General features: G+C 57.1%; 1 protein-coding gene across 2 annotated transcripts in view; it reads right to left on the bottom strand.

The window, feature by feature from the left end:
• Positions 1-2,285: 2,285 nt before the first annotated feature.
• The window catches only part of LOC140398895 (caM kinase-like vesicle-associated protein), a 176,807-nt gene continuing 162,689 nt past the window's right edge, over positions 2,286-16,403 (bottom strand). For both annotated transcript variants that reach the window (XM_072487852.1, XM_072487853.1), the window contains 4 exons: positions 16,241-16,377; positions 11,867-11,945; positions 9,456-9,543; positions 2,286-3,622 (listed from right to left, as the gene is read on the bottom strand). In XM_072487852.1, coding sequence (XP_072343953.1) covers positions 3,383-3,622; positions 9,456-9,543; positions 11,867-11,945; positions 16,241-16,377 — 544 coding nt within the window. In that variant the 3' untranslated portion in view covers positions 2,286-3,382. The remainder of the gene's footprint in view (positions 3,623-9,455; positions 9,544-11,866; positions 11,946-16,240; positions 16,378-16,403) is intronic.

Raw genomic sequence — 16,403 nt, forward strand, 5'->3', positions numbered from 1 at the left:
GAGAGATATGGGCAGGTTCAGCCAGTGGGCAGCAGGGCGGCAGATTTGGGGAAGTGCGCGGTTATTCTCTTTGACCGTCAACATCGAAAAGCAGATGCTGCAAGGTGCGCAGCTCCTAAATGTGTGACGGCTGGGGAGACGCCCGGAGAGACGGAGAGAGGGAGACGGGGAGAGAGAGAGACGGGGAGAGAGAGAGAGGGAGACGGGGAGAGAGAGGGAGACGGGGAGAGAGAGGGAGACGGGGAGAGAGAGGGAGACGGGGAGAGAGAGGGAGACGGGCAGAGAGAGGGAGACGGGCAGAGAGAGGGAGACGGGCAGAGAGAGGGAGACGGGCAGAGAGAGGGAGACGGGCAGAGAGAGGGAGACGGGCAGAGAGAGGGAGACGGACAGAGAGAGGGAGACGGAGAGAGAGGGAGACGGGGAGAGAGGGAGACGGGGAGAGCGAGGGAGACGGGGAGAGCGAGGGAGACGGGGAGAGCGAGGGAGACGGGGAGACGGGGAGAGCGAGGGAGACGGGGAGAGCGAGGGAGACGGGGAGAGCGAGGGAGACGGGGAGAGAGAGGGAGACGGGGAGAGAGGGAGACGGGGAGAGAGAGGGAGACGGGGAGAGAGAGGGAGACGGGGAGAGAGAGGGAGACGGGGAGAGAGAGGGAGACGGGGAGAGAGAGGGAGACGGGGTGGGAGGGAGACTGGGAGAGAGGGAGACGGGGAGAGGGGGAGAGAGGGAGACGGGGAGAGGGTGACGGGGAGAGGGAGACGGGGAGAGGGAGACGGGGAGAGGGAGACGGGGAGAGGGAGACGGGGAGAGGGAGACGGGGAGAGGGAGAGAGGGAGACGGGGAGAGAGGGAGACGGGGAGAGAGGGAGACGGGGAGAGGGGGAGGGAGGGTGACGGGGAGGGAGGGTGACGGGGAGAGAGGGAGACGGGGAGAGCGAGGGAGACGGGGAGAGCGAGGGAGACGGGGAGAGGGTGACGGGGAGAGGGTGACGGGGAGAGGGTGACGGGGAGAGGGAGACGGGGAGAGGGAGACGGGGAGAGGGAGACGGGGAGAGGGAGACGGGGAGAGGGAGACGGGGAGAGGGAGACGGGGAGAGGGAGACGGAGGGAGAGAGACGGGGAGAGACGGGGAGACGGGGAGAGAGGGAGACGGAGAGAGAGAGAGACGGAGAGAGAGAGGGAGACGGAGAGAGAGAGGGAGACGGGGAGAGAGAGGGAGACGGGGAGAGAGAGAGGGAGACGGGGAGAGAGAGAGGGAGACGGGGAGAGAGAGGGAGACGGGGAGAGAGAGAGGGAGACGGGGAGAGAGAGGGAGACGGGGAGAGAGGGAGACGGGGAGAGAGAGGGAGACGGGGAGAGAGAGGGAGACGGGGAGAGAGAGGGAGACGGAGAGAGAGGGAGACGGAGAGAGAGGGAGACGGAGAGAACGAGAGGGAGACGGAGAGAACGAGAGGGAGACGGAGAGAACGAGAGGTAGACGGAGAGAACGAGAGGTAGACGGAGAGAACGAGAGGTAGACGGAGAGAGCGAGAGGTAGACGGGGAGAGCGAGGGTGACTGGGAGAGCGAGGGAGACGGGGAGAGCGAGGGAGACGGGGAGAGCGAGGGAGACGGGGAGAGCGAGGGAGACGGGGAGAGCGAGGGAGACGGGGAGAGCGAGGGAGACGGGGAGAGCGAGGGAGACGGGGAGAGCGAGGGAGACGGGGAGAGAGGGAGACGGAGAGAGAGGGAGACGGGGATAGAGAGAGGGAGACGGGGATAGAGAGAGGGAGACGGGGATAGAGAGAGGGAGACGGGGATAGAGAGAGGGAGACGGGGATAGAGAGAGGGAGACGGGGATAGAGAGAGGGAGACGGGGATAGAGAGAGGGAGACGGGGATAGAGGGAGGGAGACGGAGAGAGGGAGGGAGACGGGGAGAGAGAGGGAGACGGGGAGAGCGAGGGAGACGGGGAGAGCGATGGAGACGGGGAGAGAGAGGGAGACGGTGATAGAGAGAGGGAGACGGGGAGAGAGGGAGACGGAGAGAGAGAGGGAGACGGAGAGAGAGAGGGAGACGGAGGAGAGAGAGGGAGACGGAGGAGAGAGAGGGAGACGGAGGAGAGAGAGGGAGACGGAGAGAGAGAGGGAGACGGAGGAGAGAGAGGGAGACGGAGGAGAGGGAGACGGAGGAGAGAGAGGGAGATGGGGAGAGTCAGAGAGAGAGGGAGACGGGGGAGAGAGAGGGAGACGGGGGAGAGAGGGAGACAGGGGAGAGAGGGAGACAGGGGAGAGACAGGGAGATGGGGAGAGTCAGAGAGAGAGACGGGGTAGAGAGAGGGAGACGGGGGAGAGAGAGGGAGACGGGGGAGAGAGAGGGAGATGGGGAGAGAGGGAGACGGGGGAGAGAGGGAGACGGGGGAGAGTGGGAGACGGGGAGAGTGGGAGACGGGGAGAGAGACAGGGAGATGTGGAGAGTCAGAGAGAGAGAGATGGGGAGTATCGAGAGGCTAACATCCTGTCAGGCTGGGTGCTGGAAGGGGCAATGATTCCTCACATCTGCTTCAGAGGAAATTGTTCACACATTCATTGAAAACTAATAAATTCATATAAAAAATTCCGAGACTGGGAGTCACAGATATCACACTCATCACATCCAACTGACAACTATCTCTCTCTCTCTCTCTCTGTCTCTCTCTCTCTCTCTCTCTCTCTCTCTCTCTCTGTCTCTCTATCTGTCTCTCTCTCTCTCTCTGTCTCTCTCTGTCTGTCTCTCTCTGTCTCTCTTTGTCTCTCTCTCTTTCTCTGTCTCTCTCTCTCTCTCGGTCTCTCTCTCTCTCTGTCTCCCTCTGTCTCGCTCTGTCTCTCTCTGTCTCTCTCTGTCTCTCTCTGTCTCTCTCTCTGTCTCTCTCTCTCTGTCTCTCTCTCGGTCTCTCTCTGTCTCGGTCTCTCTCTCTCTCTCTGTCTCTCTCTCTTTGTCGCTGTCTCTCTCTCTCTGTCTCTCTTTGTCGCTGTCTCACTCTCTCTCTCTCTGTCTCTCTCTCTCTGTCTCTCTCTCTCTGTCTCTCTCTCTCTGTCTCTCTTTGTCGCTGTCTCACTCTCTCTCTCTGTCTCTCTCTCTCTGTCTCTCTCTCTCTGTCTCTCTCTCTCTGTCTCACTCTCTCTCTCTCACTCTCTCTCTGTCTCTCTCTCTCTGTCTCTCTCTCTCTGTATCTCTCTCTCTGTCTCTCTTTGTCTCTGTCTCTGTCTCTCTCCCTCTCTCTGTCTCTCTCTCTCTCTCTCTGTCTCTCTCTCTCTCTGTCTGTCTCTCTCTCTGTCTCTCTGTCTCTGTCTCTCTCTCTCTCTCTCTCTCTGTCTCTCTCTCTCTCTCTGTCTCTCTGTCTCTCTCTCTGTCTCTCTCTCTGTCTCTCTATTCATTGCTCAGTAATGTTGAGCTGTGTTTCCGACTGGAGTCTCTGTTCATCTGATAATCCGTGGAATCTCCTCGTAGTGTTTGTGGGGGAGGGGGAGGGGCCTCTCCCACATCGGTCGTCTCCAATCTTCCAGCGAGAATCTTCTCCACGGAATGGGGGCTCGAGGCGGAGCTTTGCGATGAGTGTCTCTCTGCCGCTCGGAGACGGTGCATTAATGTTGTGGCACGGATCGCTTTCTATAACCGGGACAACACGGTGTTAGATACAGAGTAAAGCTCCCTCTACACTGTCCCCATCAAACACTCCCAGGACAGGTACAGCACGGGGTTAGATATAGAGTAAAGCTCCCTGTACACTGTCCCCATCAAACACTCCCAGGACAGGTACAGCACGGGGTTAGATACAGAGTAAAGCTCCTTCTACACTGTCCCCATCAAACACTCCCAGGACAGGTACAGCACGGGGTTAGATGCAGAGTAAAGCTCCCTCTACACTGTCCCCGTCAAACACTCCCAGGACAGGTACAGCACGGGGTTAGATACAGAGTAAAGCTCCCTCTACACTGTCCCCATCAAACACTCCCAGGACAGGTACAGCACGGGGTTAGATGCAGAGTAAAGCTCCCTCTACACTGACCCCATCAAACACTCCCAGGACAGGTACAGCGCGGGGTTAGATACAGAGTAAAGCTCCCTCTACAGTGTCCCCATCAAACACTCCCAGAACAGGTACAGCACGGGGTTAGATACAGAGTAAAGCTCCCTCTACACTGTCCCCATCAAACACTCCCAGGACAGGTACAGCACGGGGTTAGATACAGAGTAAAGCTCCCTCTACACTGTCCCCATCAAACACTCCCAGTACAGGTACAGCACGGGGTTAGATACAGAGTAAAGCTCCCTCTACACTGTCCCCATCAAACACGCCCAGGACAGGTACAGCACGGGGTTAGATACAGAGTAAAGCTCCCTCTACACTGTCCCCATCAAACACTCCCAGTACAGGTACAGCACGGGGTTAGATACAGAGTAAAGCTCCCTCTACACTGTCCCCATCAAACACTCCCAGGACAGGTATACCACGGGGTTAGATACAGAGTAAAGCTCCCTCTACACTGTCCCCATCAAACACTCCCAGGACAGGTACAGCACGGGGTTAGATACAGAGTAAAGCTCCCTCTACACTGTCCTCGTCAAACACTCCCAAGACAGGTACAGCACGGCGTTAGATACAGAGTAAAGCTCCCTTTACACTGTCCCCATCAAACACTCCCAAGACAGGTACAGCACAGGGTTAGATACAGAGTAAAGCTCCCTCTACACTGTCCCTTTCAAACACTCCCAGGACAGGTACAGCACGGGGTTAGATACAGAGTAAAGCTCCCTCTACACTGTCCCTTTCAAACACTCCCAGGACAGGTACAGCACAGGGTTAGATACAGAGTGAAGCTCCCTTTACACTGTCCCCATCAAACACTTTCAGGACAGGTACAGCACGGGGTTAGATACAGAGTAAAGCTCCCTCTACACTGTCCCCATCAAACACTCCCGGGACAGATACAGCACAGGGTTAGATACAGAGTAAAGCTGCCTCTACACTGCCCCCATCAAACACTCCCAGGACAGGTACAGCACGGGGTTAGATACTGAGTAAAGCTTCCTCTACACTGTCCCCATCAAACACTCCCAGGACAGGTACAGCACGGGGTTAGATACTGAGTAAAGCTCCCTCGACACTGTCCCCATCAAACACTCCCAGGACAGGTACAAACCGGGGTTAGATACAGAGTAAAGCTCCCTCTACACTGTCCCCATCAAACACTCCCAGGACAGGTACAGCACGGGGTTAGATACAGAGTAAAGCTCCCTCTACACTGTCCACATCAAACACTCCCAGGACAGGTACAGCACGGGGTTAGATACAGAGTAAAGCTCCCTCTACACAGTCCCCATCAAACACTCCCAGGACAGGTACAGCACGGGGTTAGAGACAGAGTAAAGCTCCCTCTACACTGACCCCATCAAACACTCCCAGGACAGGTACAGCACGGGGTTAGATACAGTGTAAAGCTCCCCCTATACTGTCCCCATCAAACACTCCCAGGACAGGTACAGCACGGGGTTAGATACAGAGTAAAGCTCCCTCTACACTGTCCCCATCAAACACTCCCAAGACAGGTACAGCACAGGGTTAGATACAGAGTAAAGCTCCCTCTACACTGTGCTCATCAAACACTCCCAGGACAGGTACAGCACAGGGTTGGATACAGAGTGAAGCTCCCTTTACACTGTCCCCATCAAACACTTTCAGGACAGGTACAGCACGGGGTTAGATACAGAGTAAAGCTCCCTCTACACTGTCCCCATCAAACACTCCCGGGACAGGTACAGCACGGGGTTAGATACAGAGTAAAGCTCCCTCTACACTGTCCCTTTCAAACACTCCCAGGACAGGTACAGCACGGGGTTAGATACAGAGTAAAGCTCCCTCTACACTGTCCTCATCAAACACTCCCAGGACAGGTACAGCACGGGGTTAGATACAGAGTAAAGCTCCCTCTACACTGTTCCCATCAAACACTCCCAGGACAGGTACAGCACGGGGTTAGATACAGAGTAAAGCTCCCTCTACACTGTCCTCATCAAACACTCCCAGGACAGGTACAGCACAGGGTTAGATACAGAGTAAAGCTCCCTCTACACTGTCCTCATCAAACACTCCCGGGACAGGTACAGCACAGGGTTAGATACAGAGTTAAGCTCCCTCTACACTGTCCCTTTCAAACACTCCCAGGACAGGTACAGCACAGAGTTAGATACAGAGTAAAGCTCCCTCTACACTGTCCCTATCAAACACTCCCAGGACAGGTACATCAAGGAGTTAGATACAGAGTAAAGCTCCCTCTACACTGTCCCCATCAAACACTCCCAGGACAGGTACAGCACGGGGTTAGATACAGAGTAAAGCTCCCTCTACACTGTCCCCATCAAACACTCCCAGGACAGGTACAACACGGGGTTAGATACAGAGAACATAGAACATAGAAAAATACAGCACAGAACAGTCCCTTCGGCCCACGATGTTGTGCCGAACCTTTGTCCTTGATTAATCATAGATTATCATTGAATTTACAGTGCAGAAGGAGGCCATTCGGCCCATTGAGTCTGCACCGGCTCTTGGAAAGAGCACCCTACCCAACACTAAGGGCAATTTTGGACACTAAGGGCAATTTATCATGGCCAATCCACCTAACCTGCACATCTTTGGACTGTGGGAAGAAACCGGAGCACCCGGAGGAAACCCACGCACACACGGGGAGGATGTGCAGACTCCGCACAGACAGTGACCCAAGCCGGAATCGAACGTGGGACCCTGGAGCTGTGAAGCAATTATGCTATCCACAATGTTACCGTGCTGCCCTTAAGAACAAATTAATCTACACCATATCATTCTACCGTAATCCATGTACCTATCCAATAGCTGCTTGAAGGTCCCTAATGTTTCCGACTCAACTACTTCCACAGGCAGTGCATTCCATGCCCCCACTACTCTCTGGGTAAAGAACCGACCTCTGATATCCCTCCTATATCTTCCACCTTTCACCTTAAATTTATGTCCCCTTCTAATGGTTTGTTCCACCCGGGGAAAAAGTCTCTGACTGTCTACTCTATCTATTCCCATGATCATCTGATAAACCTCTATCAAGTCGCCCCTCATCCTTCTCCGTTCTAATGAGAAAAGGCCTAGCACCCTCAACCTTTCCTCGTAAGACCTACTCTCCATTCCAGGCAACATCCTGGTAAATCTCCTTTGCACCTTTTCCAAAGGTTCCACATCCTTCCTAAAATGAGGCGACCAGAACTGTACACAGTACTCCAAATGTGGCCTTACCAAAGTTTTTTACAGCTGCATCATCACCTCACGGCTCTTAAATTCAATCCCTCTGTTAATGAACGCTAGCACACCATAGGCCTTCTTCACAGCTCTATCCACTTGAGTGGCAACTTTCAAAGATGTATGAACATAGACCCCAAGATCTCTCTGCTCCTCCACATTGCCAAGAACTCTGCCGTTAACCCTGTATTCATATTTGTCCTTCCAAAATGGACAACCTCACACTTTTCAGGGTTAAACTCCATCTGCCACTTCTCAGCCCAGCTCTGCATCCTATCTGTGTCTCTTTGCAGCCGACAACAGCCCTCCTTACTATCCACAACTCCACCAATCTTCGTATCGTCTGCAAATTTACTGACCCACCCTTCAACTCCCTCATCCAAGTCATTAATGAAAATCACAAACAGCAGAGGACCCAGAACTGATCCCTGCGGTACGCCACTGGTAACTGGGATCCAGGCTGAATATTTGCCATCCACCACCACTCTCTGACTAGTATCGGTTAGCCAGTTTGTTATCCAACTGGCCAAATTTCCCACTATCCCATGCCTCCTTACTTTCTGCATAAGCCTACCATGGGGAACCTTTTCAAATGCCGTACTAAAATCCATGTACACTACATCCACTGCTTTACCTTCATCCACATGCTTGGTCACCTCCTCAAAGAATTCAATAAGACTTGTAAGGCAAGACCTACCCCTCACAAATCCGTGCTGACTATTCCTAATAAAGCAAGTGTCTTTCCAGATGCTCAGAAATCCTATCCTTCAGTACCCTTTCCATTACTTTGCCTACCACCGAAGTAAGACTAACTGGCCTGTAATTCCCAGGGGCACGACATTCGCCACTCTCCAATCCCCTGGTACCACCCCTGTTGACAGTGAGGACGAAAAGATCATTGCCAACGGTTCTGCAATTTCGTCTCTTGCTTCCCATAGAATCCTTGGATATATCCCGTCAGGCCCGGGGGACTTGTCTATCCTCAAGTTTTTCAAAATGCCCAACACATCTTCCTTCCTAACAAGTATTTCCTCGAGCTTACCAGTCTGTTTCACACTGTCCTCTCCAACAATATGGCCCCTCTCATTTGTAAATACAGAAGAAAAGTACTCGTTCAAGACCTCTCCTATCTCTTCAGACTCAATACACAATCTCCCGCTACTGTCCTTGATCGGACCTACCCTCGCTCTAGTCATTCTCATATTTCTCACATATGTGTAAAAGGCCTTGGGGTTTTCCTTGATCCTACCCGCCAAAGATTGTTCATGCCCTCTCTTAGCTCTCCTAATCCCTTTCTTCAGTTCCCTCCTGGCTATCTTTTATCCCTCCAATGCCCTGTCTGAACCTTGTTTCCTCAGCCTTACATAAGTCTCCTTTTTCCTCTTAACAAGACATTCAACCTCTCTTGTCAACCATGGTTCCCTCACTCGACCATCTCTTCCCTGCCTGACAGGGACATACATATCAAGGACACGTAGTACCTGTTCCTTGAACAAGTTCCACATTTCACTTGTGTCCTTCCCTGACAGCCTATGTTCCCAAATTATGCACTTCAATTCTTGTCTGACAACATCGTATTTACCCTTCCCCCAATTGTAAACCTTGCCCTGTTGCACGCACCTATCCCTCTCCATTACTAAAGTGAAAGTCACAGAATTGTGGTCACTATCTCCAAAATGCTCCCCCACTAACAAATCTATCACTTGCCCTGGTTCACGGGGTTAGATACAGAGTAAAGCTCGCCACCTCCCTCTGACTGGGACTGCTGTGACACTGGTTGCCCAGCAGGTGGTAGCAGGGGACCAGCCTGTTCCCTGGGCTCTCCTGTTAACCCCCAGACGTCCACTCAGGAGCCACGAGCTGCAACCTCCAGATGGAGCTTGGCGTCGATCGGTGTGACGTGCATCTCGGACTGTTGTTCTCCTGCACCCCACCGCCGCCCTCCCCAACACCATGTCTCATGTGTTTGTGGAATGTACCAAAATCTGGATGGTGGGCACCAATCGGCTATTCGACTAAGCGCAGGCATCACATGCCACCCTGAAGCCCTGTCCCCACTGGAAACCTGAAAACCGTCTCGCTATCGACAGGGGGCTTCTGTCCGAGGGTTTGTCCGCGCGCACACCCCTCCTCCCCACCCACCCTCGCTTCCTGACCCCTGCCATTCTACCGTACCTTCCACTTGGCCTTGGCGAAGTTTTTCTCGATCTGGGCGCAGACTCCGAGTTTCAGGTTCTTCTCCAGGGCGGCACTTCCAGAGATCCTGGGAGAAGCAAAGCAGACGACTGAGGCACAGCGAGATCGGCCGGATGCCCCCTCCTCGGAGCTCCGTGGGTGCCCAGGCAATCCAGGCCTCCCCTTTCCTTCTCACCCCCTTTCCCAATCTCGGGTCAGCTTCCTCCACCCGCCCGGAGGACCTGCCTGTACCACGGGCCCAGCTCGCCTCCACCCGGGCTATTCGACAAGGGGAGGAAGCACCTCTGCCCCTGCCCCTCACTCCTGTGTCGGTCCCGGCAGGCACTGAGGCCAATACTTGTGGGTCCTCACTACATCACCAGCACTCACCCACCCACATCCTTGGGTTGGAGGCTGGGATCTTCCTTGTGTGTGTGTCAGTGTGTGTGTGTCTGTGTGTGTGTGAGAGAGAGTGTCAGTGTGTGTGTCAGTGTGTGAGTGTGTTGTAGCCATGTGGGACGGCCACTTCCAACTAGGTACAGAGCAACTTGCAATGACTGATGGGTAAAATGGACAAGCCAAGACTCAGGCAGGCTCAGAGCCTGAACTGCATATTTGTCAGCAAAATCCAGACGGTTTCGAAACCCCGTCCCATTAGCATGTTAATCAGGCCGATTAGCAGGTGATGGCCCATCTCCCCCAACACAAAGGACTGGTACTCGAGCGACCGGGACAGTCCCAGACATTTCAGCGCCACTCCCTGTTCAAGGGAAACGCAAACAACGGTGTCACTGACCGCTTGGGACAGGCTCAGCCATCCAGATCCCCGCCCACTTATTGGTTAGGAATCAGGGATCACCCAATCAATGAGGCCCAAACTGAAGGGCCGCCCAAAAGAACACAAAAGCCCCCAAGTATAAAGGAAGAGTTCGCCATATGTTCGTCCTCTCTTGGTCCTGGTACCCCGGTCACGGACATCTCCAATCGCAGCAACACCAGACGCAGGTCCAAGTTCAACGCTCGCGACCAGACGGATGAGCCCAGCTGAGCAGCAGTTAGTCCTTTGGACCAGATAGATCCAGAATCGAACAGCGGCCACTGTTTCCTGACCTAAGCCAGGTGCCCGAAGTTAAGTACAGGTTGTCATAGCCGATAGGTGTAGTTAACTAGTAGTGTTTATGTTGCATGACTAATTGTGTGTAAATAAAGTACCCCTGACCCAGAACTAACTAACTGGTGTTTGGCTCATTGATCGATAGCTGGTTGAAACTTGTGGGGGTATCATTCGATACCTGGCGACTCTCAGCATTCGGACATAGACAATATAGAAAGAAGGCAAATTCACGGATTGCCATAATTGGAACAGAGCCACAGAAAACACCAAATAGTAGAGAAAACGTACAACAGTGTGTGAGTGTGTGTCGCTGTGAGTGTGTGTGTCTGAGTGCGTGTGTGTGAGTCAGTGTGGGTGTGTGTGTGTGCGTGAGTGTGATTGTGTGTGTGACTGTGATTGTGTGTGTGACTGTGAGTGTGTGTGTGCGTGAGTGACTGTGTGTGTGTGTGTGACTGAGTGTGAGTGACTGTGAGTGTGTGTGTGAGACTGTGTGAGTGTGTGTGAGTGTGTGTTTGTGTGAGTGTGTGGGTGCGTGAGTGTCAGTGTGTGTGTGTGTGTGACTGTGTGAGTGTGTGTGTGTGACTGTGTGAGTGTGGGTGTGTCAGTGTGGGTGTGACTGTGAGTGTGTGTGTGAGTGTGTGTGTGACTTTATGAGTGTGTGTTTGTGTGAGTGTGTGGGTGTGTGAGTGTCAGTGTGGGTGTGTGAGTGTGTGTGTGTGACTGAGTGAGTGTGTGTGTGTCAGTGTGTGTGTCAGTGTGAGTGTGTGTGTGTCAGTGTGGGGGTGTGTGTCAGTGTGGGTGGGTGTCAGTGTGAGTGTGTCTGTGTGTGTGTGTGTGTGTCAGTGTGTGTGTCTGTGTGGGAGTGTGTGTCAGTGTGGGTGTGTGTGTGAGTGTGTGTGTGTGTGAGTGTGTGTGTGTGTGAGTGTGTGGGTGTGGGTGTGACTGTGAGTGTGTGTGTGAGTGAGTGTGTGTGTGACTTTATGAGTGTGTGTTTGTGTGAGTGTGTGAGTGTCAGTGTGTGTGTGTGTGTGTGTCAGTGTGGGTGTGTGAGTGTGTGTGTGTGACTGAGTGAGTGTGTGTGTGTCAGTGTGTGTGTCAGTGTGAGTGTGTGTGTCAGTGTGGGGGTGTGTGTCAGTGTGGGTGGGTGTCAGTGTGAGTGTGTCTGTGTGTGTGTGTGTGTCAGTGTGTGTGTCTGTGTGGGAGTGTGTGTCAGTGTGGGTGTGTGTGTGAGTGTGTGTGTGTGTGAGTGTGTGTGAGTGTGTGTGTCGTTCCCTCGCCCAGACCTGCCCTAACTCACCAGGTGTGGGTCAGGCCCTCGGGGGCCGAGGCTCTCTGCTCCTGATCCACCTCCAGCAGCCGACACACCAGGTCTTTGGCTGAAAGGGAAAAGAACCAGGAGGTGAGGCCGGAATCCCAGATTCCCAACAGGAAAACATCACAATTGCCCGGAGGGTGGGCCGTAGAGGTGGGGGTGAGTGAGGGTGGGGTTAAGGGTGAGGGTAGGGTGAGGGTGGGGGTGGGGGTGGTGGGGGTGAGGATGGTGGGGGTGAGGGTGAGGGTGAGGGTGGGGGTGATGGTGGTGGGGGTGAGGGTCAGGGTGTGGTCGAGGGAGGGGGAGGGAGGGGGTGAGGATGAGGGTGGGGGTGAGGGTGAGGGTTGGGGTGAGTGAGGGGGAGGGGGGTGAGGGTGGGGGGGTGAGGGTGGGGGGGTGAGAATGAGGGTGGGGGTGAGCGTGAGAGTGGGGTTGTGGGTGAGGGTAGGGGTGAGGGTGGGGGTGGGGGTGAGGGTGTGGGTGGGGCTGAGGGTCAGGGTGGGTGGGGGTGAGGGTGGGGTGGTGGGGTGAGAGTGAGGGTGGGGTGGGGCTGAGGGTGAGGGTGGGGGTGATGGTGGTGGGGGTGAGGGTCAGGGTGTGGTCGAGGGAGGGGGAGGGAGGGGGTGAGGATGAGGGTGGGGGTGTGTGAGGGTGAGGGTAGGGGTGAGTGAGGGGGAGGGGGGGGAGGGTGGGGGGGTGAGGGTGGGGGGGTGAGAATGAGGGTGGGGGTGAGCGTGAGAGTGGGGGTGAGGGCGAGGGTGTGGGTGGGGGTGGGGTGGGGGTGAGGGTGGGGGTGGGGTGGGGGTGGGGTGGGGGTGAGGGTGGGGGTGGGGTGGTGGGGTGAGAGTGAGGGTGGGGTGGGGCTGAGGGTGGGGTTGTGGGTGAGGGTAGGGGTGAGGGTGGGGGTGAGAGTGTGGTTGAGGGTGGTGGGGGCGAGGGTGTGGGTGGGGCTGAGGGTGAAGGTGGGTGTGGGGGTGAGGGTGGGAGTGGGGGTGGGGTGGTGGGGTGAGAGTGAGGGTGGGGTGGGGGTGGGGGTGAGGGTGGGGGTGGGGGTGGGAGTGAGGGTGGGGTTGTGGGTGAGTGTAGGGGTGAAGGTGGGGGTGGGGGTGGGGGTGGGGTTGAGGGTGGGGGCAAGGGTGTGGGTGGGGCTGAGGGTTAGTGTGGGGGTGGGGTTGTGGGTGAGGGTAGGGGTGAGGGTGGTGGTGGTGGTGGGGGTGGGGGCAAGGGTGGGGGTGAGGGTGGTGGGGGTGAGGGTGGTGGGGGTGAGGTTGAGGGTGGGGGTGAGGGTGAGGGTGGGGGTGATGGTGGTAGGGGTGAGGGTCAGGGTGTGGTCGAGGGAGGGGGAGGGAGGGGGTGCGGGTGGGGGTGAGGGTGGGGTTGTGGGTGAGGGTAGGGGTGAGGGTGGGGGTGGGGTGGGGGTGGGGTGGGGGTGGGGGTGAGGGTGAGGTGGGTGTGAGGGTGGGGGTGAGGGAGGAGGGGGGTCAGGGGTGAGGGTGGGGGTGGAGGTAAGGGAGGGGGTGGGGGTAAGGGAGGGGGTCGGGTCGAGGGTGGGGGTGAGGATGGGGGTGAGGGTGGTGGGGGTGGGGGTGAGTGAGGGGGTGGGGGTGAGTGAGGGGGTGGTGTCGAGGGTGGGGATGAGGATGGGGTGAGGGTGGTGGGGGTGGGGGTGAGTGAGGGGGTGGGGTTGAGGGTGGGGGTGGGGTTGGGGGTGAGGGTGGTGGTGTTAAGTGATGCATTAAGAGACATTGCAATTAGTTGTCTCATTTATGTGAAGTATCCATTAATTGACACTGATATGTAAAGGGGCTTCAGGTGGCCTCTGTCAGGTGGTGAGTTGTTAGAGTTTTGTGCAGAGGCTGTGAAGTGAAATAAATGGTGTTTGGTGAAAAGGAACAAGAACTTTAGACTCTTAATTTCACAGCAACTAAAACGGCTAACAGGTGGGGGTGAGGGTCGGGGGGTGGGGGTGGGGGTGGAGGGGTGAGGGTGGATGTGGGATGGGGTGGTGGGGTGGGGGTGAGGGTGGGGGTGAGGGTGGGGGTGAGGGTGGGGGTGAGGGTGAGGGTGGGTTGGGGGTGTGGGTGGGGGTGAGAGTGAGGGTGGGGGTGAGAGTGAGGGTGGGGGTGAGCATGAGCGTGGTGGGAGTGAGGGTGGGGGTGGGGGTGAGGGTGGGGTTGGGAGTGTGGTTGGGGGTGGGGTTGGGCATGTCGGTGAGGGTGGGGGTGGGGGTGAGGGTGCTGGGGTGGGGGCGAGGGTGGGGGTGGGGTGGGCGTAAGGGAGGGGTGGGGTCGAGGTATAGGTGGGGGCGAGGGATTGGGTGGGGTTGAGGGTGGGGGTGAGGGTGGTGGGGTGAAGGGTTGGGGTGGGGTCGAGGGTGGGGGTGGGGATGAGGGTGGTGGGGGTGAAGGGTGGGGGTGAAGGGTGGGGGTGAAGGATTGGGGTGAGGGAGGGGTGGGGGTGAGGGAGGGGGTGGGGGTCAGGGTGGGGGTGAGGGAGGGGGTGGGGGTCAGGGTGGGGGTGAGGGTGGGGGTGAGGGTGGGGGTGAGGGTCTGGGTGGGGTTGAGGGTGGGGTGGGGTGGGGGTGGGGGTGAGGTCAAGGGTGAGGGTAGGGGTGAGGGTGGGAGTGGAGGTGAGGGTGAGGATGGAGGTGAGGGTGAGGATGGAGGTGAGGGTGAGGATGGGGGTGAGGGTGGGGGTGAGGGTGGTGGGGGTGAGGGTGGTGGGGGTGAGGGTGGGGTCATTGGTGGAGGTGAGGAAGGGGTGGGGTGGGGGTGCAGGGGATGAGGGCGAGGGTAGGGGGGTGGGGGTGGGAGTGAGGGTCGGGGTTGGGGTGGGGGGTGAGGGTGTGGGTGGTGTGGGTGTGGGGGCGAGGGTGGGGGTGAGGGTGAGGGAGAGGGTGGGGGTGAGGGTGAGGGTGGGGGTGTGGGTGAGGGGGAGGGTGGGAGGGTGGGGGTGGGAGTGTGAGGGACGGTGTTGGGATGGGGGGGTGAGGTTGGGGGTGGTGTGGGTGCGAGGGCGAGGGTGAGAGTGAGGTTGGGGGTGGGGGCGAGGGTGAGGGTGAGGGCGAGGGTGAGGGTGAGGGTGGGGGTGGGGGTCAGACTGAGGTTGGGGGTGGGAGGGTGGAGGTGAGGCTGGTGGTGGGGGTGGGGGTGGTGGTGGTGGGGGCGAGAGTGGTGGTGGGTTAAGAGTGAGGGTTGGGGTGGGGGTGGTCGAGGTGGGGGTGGTGTGGGAGGGTGGGAGAGGTGGTGGGGGTGGAGGTGGGGGTGGGGGCAGAAATGATCTAATACCCCATCTAATTAAACCCCCTTTTTAAACCACACACTCAATGATTAGACCACACCCCCAATGAATAGACCACACCCCCAATAATTAGACGACACCTCCAATGATTAGACCACACCCCCATCAACTGGTCCACACCTCCAATGATTAGACCACACCCACAATGATTAGACCACACCCCCAAGAATATACTACACTCCAATGCACAGGCCCCATCCTAATGCACAGGCCCCATCCCAATACACAGGCCCCGCCCCAATGCACAGGCCCGCCCCAATTCACAGGCCCCGCCCCAAAGCACAGGCCCCGCCCCAATGCACAGGCCTGCCCCAATTCACAGGCCCTGCCCCAAAGCACAGGCCCCGCCCCAATGCACAGGCCCCGCCCCAATGCACAGGCCCCGCCCCAATGCACAGGCCCGCCCCAATGCACAGGCCCTGCCCCAATGCACAGGCCCCGCCCCAATGCACAGGCCCGCCCCAATGCACAGGCCCGCCCCAATGCACAGGCCCCGCCCCAATGCACAGGCCCCGCCCCAATGCACAGGCCCGCCCCAATGCACAGGCCCTGCCCCAATGCACAGGCCCCGCCCCAATGCACAGGCCCCGCCCCAATGCACAGGCCCCGCCCCAATGCACAGGCCCCGCCCCAATGCACAGGCCCCGCCCCAATGCACAGGCCCCGCCCATACAGCTTAGGACCCTCGTAAAATGAGGACGCCACTCCCCCAAAATGAGGGAGGCCCTCCCACCATGAATAGTCCCTCCCACTGCAAACCAGTCCCAGTGAATAATAGGCCACGCCCTGAATTGAATAAACCCCTCCCGCAATTAGTTCTCTCCTCCCACATGTAAGGCCACACCAACATTAGTACGTCCCCCCCACTGTGAATAAGCCCCTCCCAGGACGAATGGTTTCCAGCTGGAGTAGGCCCCTCGGCCCACCCCAAGCCTTCGTTGTGGAGTTAGTCGTTCTCCTCGCCGACGTTGCCAGTACGCCCACATCGCAGCTGCGCCCACATCGCAGCTGCGCCCACATCGCACCTGCGCCCACATCGCACCTGCGCCCACATCGCACCTGCGCCCGAGATGTCCAGCCAGTACGGTGCGTCAAACTCGAAATCGCCAGCCAGGATCTTGCGGAATATTGCACGATTATGGTTTTCATTTTCCTCATCTTCGGAATCGTCATAAAAGGGAGGATTTCCAGAGAGTCTGAAACACAAATGCAGCCGGGCGTC

This window comes from Scyliorhinus torazame, chromosome 22 (genome assembly GCF_047496885.1).
Source record: "Scyliorhinus torazame isolate Kashiwa2021f chromosome 22, sScyTor2.1, whole genome shotgun sequence".
Taxonomy (NCBI): domain Eukaryota; kingdom Metazoa; phylum Chordata; class Chondrichthyes; order Carcharhiniformes; family Scyliorhinidae; genus Scyliorhinus; species Scyliorhinus torazame.